Source organism: Bombyx mori, chromosome 16 (genome assembly GCF_030269925.1).
Source record: "Bombyx mori chromosome 16, ASM3026992v2".
NCBI classification, from domain to species: Eukaryota; Metazoa; Arthropoda; class Insecta; order Lepidoptera; family Bombycidae; genus Bombyx; species Bombyx mori.
This window is the reverse complement of record NC_085122.1, coordinates 13,167,048-13,186,168: the sequence shown is the minus strand read 5'-3', so window position 1 is coordinate 13,186,168 and position 19,121 is coordinate 13,167,048. Positions and strand designations below refer to the sequence as shown.

General features: G+C 41.8%; 1 protein-coding gene across 1 annotated transcript in view; it reads left to right on the top strand.

Annotated features, from left to right (window-relative positions):
- LOC101737898 (nucleoporin 88) overlaps positions 1 to 19,121 on the top strand; it is a 151,380-nt gene that overhangs the window by 120,332 nt on the left and 11,927 nt on the right. The window contains exons 3-8 of the mRNA XM_038016510.2: positions 13,059 to 13,172; positions 13,575 to 13,787; positions 14,570 to 14,738; positions 16,018 to 16,131; positions 17,068 to 17,167; positions 18,918 to 19,059. Of these exons, the coding sequence (XP_037872438.1) occupies positions 13,059 to 13,172; positions 13,575 to 13,787; positions 14,570 to 14,738; positions 16,018 to 16,131; positions 17,068 to 17,167; positions 18,918 to 19,059 (852 nt within the window). The remainder of the gene's footprint in view (positions 1 to 13,058; positions 13,173 to 13,574; positions 13,788 to 14,569; positions 14,739 to 16,017; positions 16,132 to 17,067; positions 17,168 to 18,917; positions 19,060 to 19,121) is intronic.

The window sequence follows — 19,121 nt, the reverse complement described above, 5'->3', positions numbered from 1 at the left end:
GTTGTAGATTTCCTTATAGTGAGCATTTACATTGGATGCGCCATGTGCTTTGCTGACCATCTAACGTTAGACAAACTGTGGGAAGTCAAGCGTCTTCAATAGAACTACAGTCGTCATCTATAGAATAGTCATACATATTAATACAAAGACTTTAGAATAGAAACTATCTCTAATTAAAAGATAGCTATCAATCAGTGTGCCATCACCGTCTTCTCAAACTGCATCTACCATTTTTCTTGCCAAAAAACCCAGTCAGTTTTAACCCCCTTTGCTACTAGTAGTTTAGTAGATTTCCTTATAGTGAGCATTTACATTGGATGTGCCATGTGCTTTGCTAACCATCTAACGTTAGACAAACTGTGGGAAGTCAAGCGTCTTCAATAGAACTACAGTCGTCATCTATAGAATAGTCATACATATTAGTACAAAGACTTTAGAATAGAAACTATTTCTAATTAAAAGATAGCTATCAGTGTGCCATCACCCTCTTCTCAAACTGCATCTACCATTTTTCTTGCCTAAGAACCCAGTCACCTTTTAACCCCCTTTGCTACTAGTAGTTTAGTAGATTTCCTTATTTTTTTTTATTTTTTTTTATTGCTTAGATGGGTGGACGAGCTCACAGATCACCTGGTGTTAAGTGGTTACTGGAGCCCATAGACATCTAAAACGTAAATGCGCCACCCACCTTGAGATATAAGTTGTAAGGTCTCAGTATAGTTACAACGGCTGCCCCACCCTTCAAACCGAAACGCATTACTGCTTCACGGCAGAAATAGGCAGGGCGGTGGTACCTACCCGCTCGGACTCACAACAGGTCCTACCACCAGTAAATAATAATAGTGAGCATTTACATTGGAGTGGCCATCTGCTTTGCTAACCATAGAATCTAATGTTAGACAAAATGCGATAAGACAAGCATCTTCAATAGAACTACAGTCATCATCTATAGAATAGGATTAGTTCGCCAACTACGTGTTTAATCTTTAAAGGGATCAGTCCGTGTGGCTAAATTTTTGTTGATTTTTACTATTTTTTACTAGCTGCCTGCAATAAAATACCTTCTTAGTTGTATAAGTATTTTTTTGTCTCGAAGATCGGCTGAGATCTATTGAATGTAAGCTTTCGACAATCGAAAAACAATTCATAATAATTCACAATAAATTTTACCCGTAAAATTACTGAACTGCAAAAATAAATGTACGAACGGACATTAATATTTCACCGGGAGAATCCATTCGAATCGTTTCTATAGAGATCATCAGGTCATTTATTATATCGGCGTTAGAAAAATCGCACCAATCGCGGTCGGCCATTGTCGTCAGTCCAAATAATCGTAAATTCACGAACGGCCAAAATATAATAAATTGCCGATGTGATCTGGCCGTGTACTTAAACCGAACAGTTTTGATACTCGAACGAAAAACGGCACGCTTTATGACTGCACGCAATAAAGACGAATTTTAAATTCGGAACGCTTTCGCAACCGCAAAAACGACGACCGATGAGTCTATATTTGCACTTCGTACCCTTTGTTGTCGGCTTTTTTCGGTTGTTTCCGTGTAAAGGCTGATAGAACACGTTTTTCAAATCATTAAACAGTTTCGACCGCGGCCGCGTACGGGTGAAGGCGAGGTACGAGCTGCAAAAAAGGAGTGCGGAAAAAATGCGAAGCTCTGCCCCGCAAACGGACCGAAGTGATCGTTGTTTGGTCACGATAATGGCCTACGTAAAGTTAAACGGTTTGATACTTTTTATAACTTTTTTTTTTATTGCTTAGATGGGTGTACGAGCTCACAGCCCACCTGGTGTTAAGTGGTTACTGGAGCCCATAGACATCTATAATGTAAATGCGCCACCCACCTTGAGATATAAGTTCTAAGGTCTCAGTATAGTTACAACGGCTGCCCCCACCCTTCAAACCGAAACGCATTACTGCTTCACGGCAGAAATAGGCGGGGTGGTGGTACATACCCGTGCGGACTCACAAGAGGTCCTACCACCAGTAACTTTTATTCAAAATGTCGTATAAATAATGCGTTTCAATATGACTTCAAGATGTGTGGCGCATTTACGTTGTAGACGTCTATGGGCTCCAGTAACCACTTAACACCAGGTGGGCTGTGAGCTCGTCCACCCATCTAGGCAATAAAAAAATACTTGCTATAATAAAGTTGCCTGAATATGTATAATACTTTATGCTACTCATTTATATATGTCGTCCAGAAATGACTAAACTAAGCTAACTTTGTGTTAAATACGAATGACGTCATTGTTCAATCGTCGAAGTCAATCGTAAACGTTTGCCAAGTACGTATTTCATTAGAAAAAATTAATACCTGTCTGCGCAATTTGAACACCGGCACAGTTGCATCATTTGATAGGTATAAACCTGGCGTCTTATCCTTTAGGCCACAACTATTTCGAATCCGAAACCATACTGGAATATTGCATTTGATAAACTGGAATATTGCATTTTTTTCGTGATAAAAAACTTACGAAGATTCCTTAAATGTTCGTAAGTTTTATTTCAATACTGATATTATTCTTCAGTAGTGGATAAATACTTTTTCTAGAGATTTGTGTAATCTAATGATAACATTACATTATTGTAGTTACAAATGATTTTTCTTCTTTGTAATGAGATTCGATTAGGAAAACCCCTTCATTTTCATGTATAATATTAGTGAATAATTGTACTATGTAACCGTTATTAATTGCTATTGACTTGTGTCTCCTGATCTACAATAATAAAACAGTTCGCCATGATGAACATTAGGACCGACGGTCAACCATCATGCGTTCTGTGAAAATTCTAGTGCCGTAGAAACCCAAAAGTAATAAATATTATTAATAAACTAGCTTTTGCCCGCGACTTCGTCCGCGTGGAATAGTTAATAATGCTTTATTTTAGAACAAATTTGGTTAGCATAAAAAACGTTATAGTAAGCCAAGCCAACCTTACCATATACTGCAGCGCACGCAGCGGAAGCTCTCAAAAGGGAAAAAAACGATTTTGAAACATTCTTTATTGGTGTTCCGCTTGTATTTTTCTTAGCGTGATGTTATATAGCCTATAGCCTTCCTCAATAAATGGGCTATCTAACACTGAAAGAATTTTTCATATCGGACCAGTAGTTTCTGAGATTAGCGCGTTCAAACAAACAAACTCTTCAGCTTTATAATATTACTAGCTGACCCGGCAGACTTCGTAGTGCCTCAATCGATAAATAAAAGACCGACGGGGAACACATCAAAGGAAAAACGAAATTTACATTTTTATTAAATCCGAGCATTTTCATATTTATCTACTTTTTAAACCTTCTCTGGACTTTCACTAATAATTCAAAACCAAAATTAGCCAAATCGGTTCAGCCGTTCCCGAGTTTTAGCAAGACTAACGAACACCAATTAATTTTTATATATAGAGATTAGTATAGAAATATTTAAAGTATCAAGTGCTATGAATCGTAGTACACAGCTGAGACAATTCCTCACGTGGCCGGTGCTCCATCGACACAGGCCGCGCGGTCGCGGTATTTGTCGCGTTTTGCGCACTTCACGCATTTTCCCAACCGTTTGACGCAGTTTGAAGTTACGTCAACGTTCAAAACAGATTCCGTTTTTAGTCGGCGTCTCGGAGTACGGAAACTTTCAACGTCAAAAATGTTTGTAATTTTTTTTTTCAACTCTCGATTTATAATCTCTCATATCACTAGATAGTATAAAACAAAGTCGCTTTCTCTGTCCCTATATCTGTCCCAATGTATCCTTAAATCTTTAAAACTACGCTACGGATTTTGATTGGTTTTTTTTTTAATAGATTAAGTGATTGAAGAGGAAGGTTTATATAATAAGGTATAATAACATCCATTAAATAGTGGAGAAATCAATAATAAATTACAGTTTCCGAAGCGAAGCGAGGGCGGGTCGCTAGTAATTAATAAATTAATTCTCATAATTAATGAATATCTTATAGGAAGTCTAAAAATGGCACCTGTGACAGAGAAGCTGAGAAGTGCGCGTTTGGGATGGTACGGACATGTGATGAGACGAAATGAAAATGAGGTTGGTAAGAGAGTGTTAACTATGAATGTGGAAGGATATAAACGAAGAGGTAGACCTAAGAAGAAATGGATGGATTGCGTGAAAGATGATATGTATAAGAGGGGAGTGAGCGAAGAAATGGTATATGATAGAGGAGTATGGAAGTAGAAAACATGTTGCGCCGACCCCAGGTGACTGAGAGAAGGACAGGAGAATGATGATAATTAATTCTCTGGAATAACTTCTTATTTGAATAAATGAACAAGCAATGCCTACTTAGTTTTGATATTGCACTTTTATCGCAAGGTGTTATTGTTGAAGGTCACGGTGAAAGTTGACTGAACTTGAACTATCATGTGCTTCGTAAGAGGTTTGTAATTATGACGTTATTAAAACACGCAACGGAAATTGGGCATTTTCTTTGTGTTTTTATTAATTATTTAACTTTTAATCTATTTCACTAACACAATAAAAGAAGTTGACGCGAACTTTTATTTGAAAAATTTTTTTCGTTGGTGGTTTAACGATCTCACGGCCCTTATGGTGTGAAGTCGTTACTAGTTATCCATAAGTCAGTCACAGCGTGAATTCCGCCATCTACCTTGGCATGAGGTCCCGACATGAGGTCTAATAACGGCTGCTTCTCTATCGGAACGCGTGACTGTTTCGCGGCAGAAATAGTCAGAATTATGGTAGCTACCCGTAAGCTATGTTCCGTTTGAAGCGTGCATACGTAGGCAGGCATAACGCGACTAGGTACACACACGCATCACCATACTGTCTACTACAAACCATAAATAATAATAATAATAATAAATATTTACTAACAATCACGCCACGTTAACTGATCCCGTGCTAAGTTCGTAAAGAACTTGTGTTACAGGTACCAGATAACGGAAATAAATGTAAGATTTTTATTATACACATACATATATTTAATATACATCATTAACCCTGGAAAAGACATTTATATTTATCATACAAATATCTTCCCTTGGCGGGATTCGAACCCCCCCTTGTGTAGTGACCATGTCACTTACCACTACACCAGACGGCCGTTAAAATTAATCATTTATTTATCCTACTTTAATGATAGCTTGTCCGTTAATTTAAAATGACATGTCTTTCTTCAAACGGGGCTTGCGAAGAGTAAACGGTAGGCAGTGGCTTGGCTTTGTCTCTGATGTTGCTGGCATCAATGAGCGACAGTAACCACCCACCATCAAGGGGACCGTATGATTGTCTGCCTACAAGGGCAATAAAGAATACCATTAAGAGTCGAGTGGCATAAATAGACAAGACCAATCGTGACGCGCTTCCAACGATAAGTAAGCAATAATTCGATTTATAAAAAGCGAATCCCCCTCCGAAACAAAACGGACAAGAACTCCAATAATTTCCGTTACATAAAAAAATAAAGTTTAAATGAAAACGTAATCCGACCGACCAATAAAACATCAAAATACCGCGCCTAATATATTAAATGGCAGAATTGAAATTGTATAGAAACAGGGATGGCCAAAACGCATTAATATATGTGTGTATTTATTTTTTGCTACCGGGAAGGCTGGCGTATGACTTTTTTCTTCTGAGCTAAATGCACCACCGGCCATCTTGAGATATAAGATCAAAGCTTCATTAGTGTTCTAATATCGCTATTCTCACCTGATAGAAACCGGTAGAAAATTCTTGCAGTGTACGTGCAAAAGTATTGCAAGACTTTAACGGAAATTAGTGTAGGAGAATTTAGAAAGGAGATAGTCATTCAAAGGATCCTGTTATTACTGCTTTAATAAAAACAAGTTTTTTTTTCTCCCTACCTAAGTTGATGATAGCCTTGAGAGGCTATTTCAGCTTCTCCTTGACATGAGCTCACGGGGCTCAAACCGGAGTGTTGCTAACACTGGCCCTAGCAAGAGCAGTGCTTCGCAGAACCAGATCGGAACGCGACCCACTGAAAAGATCCGGCGAGAAACTCAGTGGGCTGTGTCTACGGGTTAATTCACTCGTCGAGCCCTTCGACGAGGGCGGTAACCGGTGCTTGTGGTACCTAAAAGCACATTTGATGGATCGGGAGGATCCGTAATGACGTGTTTAAGGCGACGTCGACTGTTTATCATTCGGTCTACAGGATCGGGTATGTAATTCCCGGCGGCCAAGACAAGAGGGTTTTTACGTCTTTCCGCCTTTTCAAAGTGGCGCAATGATGCCGACTGTAGATACTTACTGACCGAGTCAAGTTCCAGGTCGTCATGGAGATCCACGTTCCTTAGGAACCATATAAACAAGATTAAAACATTGGCACGTGTTCAAATGAATGTCACGTATGATACTACCGGTCTCGACCTCCTCCACTTGTGACGAGTCGCGGAACAAGCTCCGCCAACCTTATTACAGACGATCCTATTATAACGGTGGACCGGTCGTAGGGGGAATCCTGTTTTGCATATAGAAAATACATTCTTTTTCGGTCTATTTAATACTGGTCCTCTATGAAAAAGTGCAGGGTACGGGACGACGCTAAAAATTAATGTTGGGAAAGTTTTCGGTGTTTCGTGATCATAAACCCTACTCTAGTTTTCGTTTTGCTTCATGCTGGGAATGTGACCTAAGCGAGAAGCTTTGTAGGATTTAGGCTCACTATTAACTGTTGTTGTTGTAGTCCTAGGGTATCCCGCTAGTACATAGGGCCCTCACAAGTTGTCTCCACTTTACCCTGTCTTGCGCTTGCTCCTTGACATCACTCCAGGTCACGTTGGCAGTCCTCATCTCACTCTCTACGGTGCGTCGCCAAGTGTGTACAGGGCGACCAGGTCTTCTCCTGCCAAGCGGTTGCCACTCAAACGCGATTGATGCTGCGTTGACTCCGCTGCGCCGTAGAGTGTGTCCTATCCAACGCCATTTCCGATGAGCTAATAATTTAATTTAATTGTGCTTGCTATAAATTGGTATGAGATGATCAATTAGCTTTAGTTGGAAGAGACCTGCCATATAAGTTCCAATGTGGAGGGGAATTTATTCCACAGCATCAACGTACTTTTATCAAGCTCTAAATGGGATTCGGTCTTTAGGGCAGCATGGGATTTTTTATTGCTTAGATGGGTGGACGAGCTCACGGCACACCTGGGTTAAGTGGTTACCGGAGCCCGTAGACATCCACAATGCAAATGCCGCCACCTACCTTGAGATATGAGATCGAAGGTCTCAGTTTTACAGTACAGCGGCTGTCCCACCCTTCAAACCGAAACGCATTACTGCTTCACGGCAGAAACAGGTCTGTGGTACCTACCCGTGCGGACTCACAAGAGGTCGTATCACCAGAAATTACGCAAACTGTAATTATAAATGTGCCTATAGACATCAAAACATGAATGCGACTAACAAAATTATATCCTCTTATAATTTAAAAAGATGTGCTCTCGATGAGTTTTCAAGATGATCCTTTCATCTTCGTTTTACCATGGCACTGCTCATCACTGGATCAGACTTCTTCTATATGGACCATCAAGTTCATGGACAGTAGGTTTCGAAAAATCTCTTTACCACACACCAGCTTTAGAATGAACTCCACTGCACAATGTTTCCTGAGCGCTATGTTCTTCTTCAAATGGGGCTTGCGGAGAGTACTCTGCAAAAGGTAGCAACTTGGTTGTCTTGACCCTGATATTGCTGATGTCAATGATCAATAATAACTTTTTTTTTCTTTACCAATAGTATTAAGAGTAATATCAAAAGCGGTCGGGCTCACGAATGGTCATCAGAAAGCTCGAGACAGAAAAGAAGTGGAGTAGATGAGAACTAGAAAATTTAAACAACTACGACCGGTCGAGGGGAACCTATATATTCTGAATAATAGACAATGATCATTTACAGATTATCTAACCTAGCATAATATGTATGACTATGAATATTTGATACCATGTCTATTAATTATAAAAAAATACATATACATGGACTATATGCTGAGAGTCTCAAAATCGGAGTATGCACAACGATTTCAAATATATTTTATTTTTATTTTTTTATTGCTTAGATGGGTGGACGAGCTCACAACCCACCTGGTGTTAAGTGGTTGCTGGAGCCCATAGACATCCACAACGTAAATGCGCCACCCACCTTGAGATATAAGTTCTAAGGTCTCAAGTATAGTTACAACGGCTGCCCCACCTTTCAAACCGAAACGCATTACTGCTTCACGGCAGAAATAGGCAGAGTGGTGGTTTTTTTTTCTATATAATCTGATTATCTTGAGGGACCATATCGGCGTCACCGGGCGAGTAGGTGAGCTCACAGGGCTCAAACCTGACGTTCTAGTAAGAGCCATGCTTCGCAGAATCTACCACCAGATCGGAAACGCGACCTACTGTGAAGATATTATTTACGCTGTGAATTAACAGAGTCGCTCCAATTTTACACTCATTAGATTGACTATTTAAGTGCACTGCTATGAGTACTCGTGAACATATGTGACGTACAAACAGTGTGATAGTTTTCGCTCGAGAGGCGAGCACGGATGCAGCCGAACTAGGAGTGCGTTAAGTTCTCGAATTCTGGTCTGAAATGTCCCGTAGTAATACAGTGTACTGAATCTCTGTTGTAATTTATGTGTGTTCATTCTACGTAGCGGTACACGAATGGTTTTTAGTCGTTTTTATGTTTTATAGAGGAATATTTTAAAGTGTCCGTAAGTAACGTGAATGAATTTAAAAAATCACTTGATTTGTCGTATTTTAAATATATTGCACGTTAGAGACGGTTGGCTATAGTAAATAAATATGCGTAATTCAAACAACTGCTTCACGGCAGAAGTAGGCAGGGCGGTGGTACCTACCCGTGCAGACTCGTAAGAGGTCCTACCACCAGTATTTACGCAAATTACAATTTTGCGGGTTTGATTTTTATTACACGATGCTATAACTTCACCGTGGAAGTCAATCGTGAACGTTTGTTAAGTATGTATTTCATTAAAAAAATTGGTACCCGCCTGCGGGATTCGAACACCGGTGCATCGCTACATACGAATGCACCGGACGTCTCATCCTTTAGGCCACGACGATTTTTTCAAATTCAGAAAGTGAGAACAGTGGATGGGGCGATATGGAAGCAGCAACTCGTGAATCGAAGACGCTGAAGTTGCTTCCAAGCGTATAAACAATCATCATTGATATCCCTTTAAATAGTTGACTCATTGGCTGCAGTATCAAGTTCTCCTATAAAACTTTTGACTCGCCGAAATCAGGTCTAAATCAGTCATTTTCTTTTGAGGAATCCACAGAGAGAGAAAAAAACTCTCAATGCATCAAAGTCGAATCATCGATCACGAAGAGAAAGAAAAACGTTAACTTAATGAATAGAAATTCGGATCTGCATCAAACGATCACCAGATTGCCACAATCAATTTTCATTTACCGCGAAAAAACCGGTACCAAAGGGCCCAGATGGCGAACCATTTTTAATAGTAAGAACGCCAGTCACAGACAGACGAATCTACTACGTAATTAATGACTTTTTTTTACCAATAAAGGAAGCGGAAGGGACGAAACAAAACATCGAGCTCTGGTGTCGAACGAAAGGAGAATTTATCATGTAGACGACGGTCGTCGCCAATGTCCATTTGGATAATGCGCGGCGCGATTAAAAATATAAAAATACACCCCCACCTCCCACCCGGTGGGGGATTTGACGGAGGACGCCGCTCTGAGGACACAAAAGGATTATAAATGAGAAGGAATTTTAGATAATATTTGTACGTTGGATGTGGATTGTAATGTCGGCGCGGATCGAGCGGACCCCTCGCGCGCCGGTCGCCTTCACCGCTCCGGACCTAATGAGTGTTTGTATCAATTTGTTAGTATTGTATTTGAATATTTTCGTTCGTTCGTTACGATTTTAATCCCTTGCGGTCGGCGCGGTCCGGATCGATGCTTTTTGTTTAATATTCTCCGGTTTTTATTGTTGAGTCCCTTTGATCGTACGCTCGTGTGGCTGATTGAAGGCGTTTGAGGACGCTTCGACCATGTATATTCCCAATACGTGATTCGTTTTAAAACGGAACGTGTTTTGTTAAATTAGTGCGCAGATATGGCGGTACGTTTAATTAATTCCGAAGCCACTTTCACGGAGACGCGATAAAAAATATCAGATAATTAAAAAGGCCGCGTTCCGTTTCTCTACAAACAATTTCACGTATAGGCGAGGCGTACGTAGCAAGGGTCAGACGGACATGGAAAAATATTCATTTTCATAATTAATACATACATTTAAATATATATATGTTTTGTTTCTCCTTGTTTTTTAAAAACACTCGCGTTATGAATACGAAAGAGCGAGGCGGCGACACCCAGTGTTTTCAATTCATTATCTCGAAAACAAAAATGTTTCATTAGACCGGGAGATTTCCTTTTTAAATTTAATTATTCATATTTAAATTAAACAAAATATAATAGAGGTCGGACGCGTTTTGAAAAAAAAAAAAGGGAAAGGAGGCGGAGGCTTTATCGTATCATATTTTATTAAAACGAATTCATAATACCGCGCCGATTCGACTAAATCCCAGCTCTATGTTCCCTGTATCGTTCCCGTGGAAATATTTATGAATGCCAAGCAGAAAAATCCACAATAATATTTCAGGGTGGACGCCGGTCCTTGGCTCGGCCTGATCTATTTAAAAAAGAGGCGCCCGGAAGGACAAAAGGGCTTGTGGTGCTCGTAAAAAAACTGGACACGTTCGGAGACCAACGGCGGTCGAGGCCTTTTGTCCGATTCTTAAATATATTTCTTTTTTTTTTTATTCCTGAACCGGATCAGATCCTTTTGCGGCGTTTTTTATCGGTTTTTGTTTCCGGAATACCTCGTATATTTAATAACGTTACGTTTCAGTCGCTACGGTTTGTTCGCGTGTGTGCGTGTGTGTTGTTTGTGTGTGCGTGCCCTTTTTCTTTTTAGGTTTTTGGGTTTAAGTGATTAATCGTTGCATTTGTAAAAGGTTTGGGCTCTTTAAGTCTTTGTTTCGTTTTTTATGGCCCATTATGAAACGCTGATGGTGTCTCTTGGTACAAAGAGATCTTCCATGGAGCCAGTGCCTGCTGGGAAACCCTCTGCTTCATTTTCATATCGAAAACTACTGAACTTTTAATGGAATTATTGTTACCTTTATTCAGTTTTCTATTGCAACCTGTTGGCTATAGTGAAAAGTTTTTTCTTTTGCTATAAAATTGGCAGAAAAATCAAATAGTGATGTGACAATTTCTACTGCATTTTTCTTATGGCTAGCCACATTCTACTGCATTTTGCATGCAATTACTTCAAAACAGATGAGCAGTACCTAGTTACATATGTAGTGCATAAAAAACACCACTTTGAAATATGGAGGATAGTGCAATTGATTCATTTCATTCATTCTAATATTCTTCATGAATGAGAAAACATAATCATAAAACAATTTATATTGAGTTTCTCAAGAACACAAAGAAACAAAATCATATTTCTTCGTTGAATGTTTAAATAACGACACGCGAAAAGCCGTCCAATTATGATCAATAGGTCGTATTTAGAACAGTGCAGCCGGGATTCCGTCTCGCTACACGTCCAATTTGCATCCCCTAATCGGATTGTCCGATGTGTAACGGATCGAGTTTACATCGCTGCACGATGGCTACACGCTCTGCGCTTAATCAAAAATAAAAACGAAAAAGAACCAGTGCGAAATGCCAAGGTATTATACGGATCCTCCTGATCCATTAACAGTGCTTTTAGGTGCCACAAGCACCGGTCACCGTCCTCGTCGAACTCGTCGGATCTTCTCAGTGGGTCGCGTTTCCGATCGGGGGGTAGATTCTGCGAAGCACTGCTCTTGCTAGGGCCAATGTTAGCAAAACTTCTGGTTTCAGCCCCATGAGCTCACCTACATGTTAAGGTGAAGCTGAAATAGCCTCTCCAGGCTATCATCATAGGTAGGGGAAAAAAGGTATTATCATCATCATTCTCCTGCCCTTCTCCCAGTCACCTGGGTCGGCGCAACATGTTTTCTCCTTCCATACTCCTCTATCATATACCATTTCTTCGCTCACTCCTCTCTTACACATATCGTCTTTCACGCAATTCATCCATTTCTTCTTAGGTCTACCTCTTCCTATTATGGCTCTTTACGTTAATACCACTTGATAATTTTCCTACATGTCTTGAACTCTTTGACTGCCTTGCAGGTAACCTGTGCCTTACTTAGCGCACTGAAGTAATTATGTCGATTTCTGTTACTAAATATCTAGTCGACACTGGAAAAGACGATGATACTGAGAATGAATCTATTTGTAAGAGAGTTAAAAGCTAAAACATATATTAAAAACAAAAGAAGGCAAAGCTAGGCAATCCGGGCGCTTAGTAATAGAAATCGATATAATTACTTTAGCGCGCCGCGTAGGGCACCGATGACCTACGTGGCAATCATAAAATATGAGTATATATCATTAGTTATTCTGTTTTGTTTGGTGGAAAATCCTTACGAAAAGAGTAAAGGTATGATAATTAGGAGTACTACTTACATATATATTAAAATATTTATATTGGTTGAAATAACCGGAAGACCTTGCATGATTCCCACAAGGTGGACAGACCTGTCGAAGGTCGCGGGAACCTGCTAGTAGCAGGTAGCGCAGAACCTGTGGTTGTAAAGAGCCGGTAACGGTAGTGTATATATAGTGACCAGGTTTGACGGGTTGATATAAAAGGTAGATTCAAAGCGACATGGCTGTACCCATGGCGTTGCTGACGTCCACATCACACATTCTTCACAACAAACACCAAACTCACTATTCCATATCGTTTATAGATTTGTATATGTAGGTGATAGTTTCTATGGTAGACAAATTAAATACGCTATTTAGAAAACAGAAGATTTTTATACATCAAAAGATCTCCAAATCGTATGATTCTACCTTCAAGTCATCCTTAACTTACCACAGCATAAAGCTTGTCAAGCCACATTAGACTGTCATTGATATTGTCCATTCCAGGAGCTATAGTCTGGACGAGAAATTCCTGTACACGACTGGCGAGATTCGCAGGGTCCACTGGCATCCGATATCTCTATCACACGTACTGGTCTTAGTCTCCAATAATGCGATCAGGTAATTTTTTTAATTATTTTACACGCTTAAGTAAGGCTTGTAACGCTACATCTTCTCCTAATATAAGCTGGTTGAAAAAGCCTGTCGGCCTGACTTCCAGGCTACGTTTAGAAGGCCAATATTGAAAAACAATATCAGGGTGAATCATTAGTAATATAGACTGAATCGACCAGCAATAAGTCGTTGATCAAGATGGCGCCAAGGTATATTTTAATCAATAACCCTTTTAAGATCTCAAAGTTTCACATATAAGAGGTATAATTAGAAATTACCGAATGCCTTCTTAATATTTTTATAAAATGTACAAAATCTCCCGATCGAACTTTCGGGAAATTATTGGGGCTAACCTCAAAAATGAAAGAGAAGACCCAATAACTGAAAAACTCAAATGATTCCTTTCAGACTGTACAATGTAACCTTGAAAACCGGTCCGAAGCTGGTGAAGACATACTCTATTGGTCCGAAACCGACCAGCCTCCTCGCCGGCAAGACGATTCTGGACAGTCTCGGAGACACTGCAGTGGATTTCACGCCGACGCCTGACGCGGAGCACATCCTGATCCTGAGGGGCGATGGAGAAATTTACATGATGGACTGTGATCTGACTAATAAAAGGTAATCAATTGATGATCAAAAACCTTATGAACGATGCGAACGTTATAATTCGAAACTACTGTTTTTATATTTGAAAGAGTTGTTTATATTGTTAGCGCGATTCAGGCTTTTGAGAAGTCTTTTCAATAGGCATACCGTTTAATACGTATTATAACCAAATACAAAGATATGTCTGAAGGTACATATCACGTGAATTCTTCATCCAGAGAATCTAGTATGAAGGTATTGACCGTAAGTAGGAGTACGTTAGTGGAACAGGATGAGGATTTTTTTTATTGCATAGGTGGGTGGACGAGCTCACAGCCCACCTGATGTTAAGTAGGGAGCCCATAGACATCTACGACGTAAATGCGCCACCCACCTTGAGATATAAATTCTAAGGTCCCAGTATAGTTACAACGGCTACCCCGCCCTTCAAACCGAAATGCATTACTGCTTCACCGCAAAAATAGGCAGGGTGGTGGTACCCACCCGTGCGGACTCGCAAGAGGTCCTGCCACCAGTAATTACGCAAATTATAATTTTGCGGGTTTGATTTTTATTACACGATGTTATTGCTTCACCGTGAAAGTCAATCGTGAACATTTGTTGAGTACGTATTTGATTAGAAATATTGGTACCCGCCTGGGATTCTAACACCGGTGCATCGCTCCACACGAATGCACTGGACGTCTTATCCCTTAGGCCACGACGGCTCGAAATGCTCCCAAAAAGTGATGGCATTTAGAGATTTCTTATCAACCCTAAAAAGTCTACATCACAGAAGCTGATTACTTTTCCAGTCCACTCCAGCCGAAGCTCGTTGGACCCCTCGCCATATATCCCCCTGCGGACGACAATTACGGCTCGGACTCTTGCTGCATCCTGTGCATGGGGGGCAGCGACATCCCCCCCCTGGTCGTCATCGCGACTTCCTCGGCCGCTCTGTACCACTGCTTGCTGCTACCAAATGTGAGTATTGTGTACCCGGACTACACTACATTAACCAAATGTCGTCTATGTCAATTTTATAAAAGTACATCTACCCTAAAATAAATAATAGCTTAAAAAAACTAACAAAATACGCTTTTATAGAAAATCCAACTAAATAATAGAAAATGAATTTCAATAAATTTGAATTAAAAATAGTGTAAGAAAAAATGATTTGATTATAAAGAAAAGCATAGGATTTTTAATTCAAAATTTTAATTTACTATTTTTCTATATAATTCTATATTTTTCTATTTATAATTCACTATTTTATTAGTTTTTTATTTATTTTTAATTTTTTAGTTGAATTCCAATTTTGTCAATATTTTTTTTCAATATTTTTTTAATATTAAATTGTCATCGGTCCTTAATATACTATAATAAGTATACCAAATTTCGAGTTAATCCAATGTTTTGAAGGGGTCAAAATCATGTTCAAAGATTTCGTTACAAACATACATACGTCTGAAGCTAATAAAAACGAAACTAATGACTCGCGTCATACGAAACCGTGAGGCCATTGACCCGCGTCGCAGCCGACTTTGGTTGTGCTACACTGCGGGCAGTAAAAAAAAACTTTGAAATTTTTGTAATTGTCGGCAATCGTCATCTCTAATCGGAAACTGTTCAATCAGAGCCCTACGATACTTTAAGACGAATATTTTTTTGTATGGAAATTAGTGACAACTTGTAGCGGATACCCCTAAACGTATGTTATTAAAGTTAAGGCATTTCATTATTGCTTAACTAAACACAGAAAATAAAAAATTAAAATACCATACAAGTGTTTATTTGTTATAGACAAATTGATTAAATTTTCTCGAATTTGTGGTTTCTGAAAATTTACAAAATCCTTTGTTAAAAATAAAATATAGGATAGGTAATGTTACTGCCATCTACAGGATCAATGAGGAACTAATCGAAACGAAGCCATCTAGTGGCCGACGCCCGTAAACATTTTTGTTGAGTGCTTGAGTTGCTTATCTATAATTATTTTTTGTGTGTTTTCTATGATGTCAATTGCTTTAGTACTGGAAACAATCCATTTTTTTTCCGTTTTTTTTTATTGCCCTTGTAGACAAACGAGCATACGGCCCACCTGATGGTGAGTGGTTACCGTCGCCCATGGACTTCAGCAATGCCAGGGGCAGAGCCAAGCCGCTGCCTACCGCAAATCTATATATCTATGACGTCAATTGCTTTGTGCTGGGAACAATCAATTTTTTTTCTTTTTAAATGTAAGGTTGGTGTTTACTTTCAGAGCGAGAAAGAAGAGAGCGACAGAGACGGCTACGCTCTGTACGTGGTGGAGACCGTGGAGTTGGACGTGGTACCGGAGCCCGACGCGGAGCCCTACCCCGTGCAGCTGATCAAGGTACCGGCACTACTATATAGCTCATTAGATGGTAAGTCGCCGAAGTTCGTGAACACCACAGCGTCAAAGCGACTTCTCAGTTTAAGACAGCGGTAGCGGTAGCGGTACCACCGCCCCGCCTATTTCAGCCGTGAAGCAATAATGCGTTTCGGTTGAAGAGCGGGGCAGCCGTCGTAACTATACTGAGACCTTAGAACTTATCTCTCAAGGTGGCGCATTTATGTTGTAGATATCTATGGGCTCCAGTAACCATTTAACACCAGGTGAGCTGTGAGCTCGTCCACCCACCTAAGCAATAATTAGAGATTTCGGTAGGCAGCGGCTTGGTTCTGCCCCTGGCATTGCTGAAGTCCATGGGCGACGGTAACCACTCACCATCAGGTGGGTCGTGTGCTCGTCTGCCTACAAGGGAAATAAAAAAAATAAAAAAAGATCGAAAATAAAAATTATCTTGAAACTCGCACCACTATTCTGTCTATATCTGCCGCAAAACAGTGAACGTTCTAATATCCACCTATTATATCAAGGGGACCGTGAACTCATTCATAAGTTGAGAAGAAAATATTGAATACTCTGTCTACTATTATTAGTTTATTATTAGTAAACTTGAAACTAATGAACCTTTTTTTTTCAATAACAAAACTAAATAAGAAAATGTGAACGCGAAACGAATTTAAACTCTATGTTGTGCGGGATACGGTTGAATTTCGTCCGCTCGACTCGAATAGAAGTTGTCGTGGCCCAAAGGATAAAACGTCCGGTGCATTCGTATGTAGCGATGCAACGGTGTTCGAATCCCGCTGGCGGGTACCAATTTTGAATTTGAAATACTAATGAAATACGTACTTAATAATTGTTCACGATTAACTTCCACGGTGAAAAATAAATAAATAAAGATTGTGACTTTATAATGAGGTAGTGAGTGTTGCGTTGCAGTGCACGGACGACACGTACGCGTGCGTGCACGCGGCGGGCGCGCACACCGTCGCGCTGCCCGTGCTCGCCGCGCTGCGACACTACGCGCGCGCACCCGACGGTAACCACCCGCCGCTCGGTCGGCTGTACGGACACACCACACTCACTGTCCACTCGCCGCTCTGTCGGCTGTAGGGCCACACCACACTCACTGTCCACTCGCCGCTCTGTCGGCTGTAGGGACACACCACACTCACTGTCCACTCGCCGCTCTGTCGGCTGTAGGGCCACACCACACTCACTGTCCACTCGCCGCTCTGTCGGCTGTAGGGACACACCACACTCACTGTCCACTCGCCGCTCTGTCGGCTGTAGGGACACACCACACTCACTGTCCACTCGCCGCTCTGTCGGCTGTAGGGACACACCACACTCACTGTCCACTCGCCGCTCTGTCGGCTGTAGGGACACACCACACTCACTGTCCACTCGCCGCTCTGCCGGCTGTAGGGACACACCACACTCACTGTCCACTCGCCGCTCTGTCGGCTGTAGGGACACACCACACTCACTGTCCACTCGCCGCTCTGTCGGCTGTAGGGACACACCACACTCACTGTCCACTCGCCGCTCTGCCGGCTGTAGGGACACACCACACTCACTGTCCACTCGCCGCTCTGCCGGCTGTAGGGACACACCACACTCACTGTCCACTCGCCGCTCTGTCGGCTGTAGGGACACACCACACTCACTGTCCACTCGCCGCTCTGCCGGCTGTAGGGACACACCACACTCACTGTCCACTCGCCGCTCTGTCGGCTGTAGGGACACACCACACTCACTGTCCACTCGCCGCTCTGCCGGCTGTAGGGACACACCACACTCACTGTCCACTCGCCGCTCTGCCGGCTGTAGGGACACACCACACTCACTGTCCACTCGCCGCTCTGTCGGCTGTAGGGACACACCACACTCACTGTCCACTCGCCGCTCTGCCGGCTGTAGGGACACACCACACTCACTGTCCACTCGCCGCTCTGCCGGCTGTAGGGACACACCACACTCACTGTCCACTCGCCGCTCTGTCGGCTGTAGGGACACACCACACTCACTGTCCACTCGCCGCTCTGCCGGCTGTAGGGACACACCACACTCACTGTCCACTCGCCGCTCTGTCGGCTGTAGGGACACACCACACTCACTGTCCACTCGCCGCTCTGTCGGCTGTAGAGACACACCACACTCTACTGCAACTCCCCATGCATCAGCTCGCTGAGTTTCTCGCCGGATCTTCTCAGCGGGTCGCGATTACGATCCGGTAGTAGATTTATTCGAGAAGCAGCTGCTCTTGAGTTGTTTGGTCTCCTTCGGAGGCGCTCGGGCAGCTGTTAGCAAATCCCACCCCTCCTGGCTGAGCCTTTGCGGCCCCACCTGTTCTCGGGAAACTAGAAAGGCCTTCAACTCACCGGCCGCACTTCTTCTTTTTCTTTAGCTTTTGGCGCCGGCACGGTTTGTGCATTAGCCAGCGTCAAGTAATAACATTTTTATAATTCGCCGTTTTAATAATTTAGAGCTTATGAATTAGAAAAACGAAGGAAGCTTAATCAATTGGTATGAAATTAAATTAAATGAGATGAAATGAAATATAATTTCAGTAAAATGATGGTCTTTTTCAGTGGACTTCTTTAAGGAACCCGAGAAGCTAGGTTCGCTTAGTTTCATTTTCCCACATTTGTGCGCTTTCACAAATATGAAACAGTTAACAAACAACCATTAAAACCCGAAAAATCACTAAATAGACAAAATAAAACAAATCACACAACTTCACTCGTCGCGTTCCCGCCAAAAAGTCCACCCGCACTTGTCGGCAGCGGAGGGGGAGGCGGCGGCGCTGTGCGTGACGTCATCGCGCGCCGCGCACGTGCTGCGCGGGGGGCTGCGGGGCGCCCGCCCGGCCCGCCGCGCGCTGCCTGTGCTACTGCTACTGTGCCGAGACGGCTTGCTGCTCTCCCGGTACATCATATCAATAGACATCACATGAACTTTTTACTGGTGGTAGGACCTCTTGTGAGTCC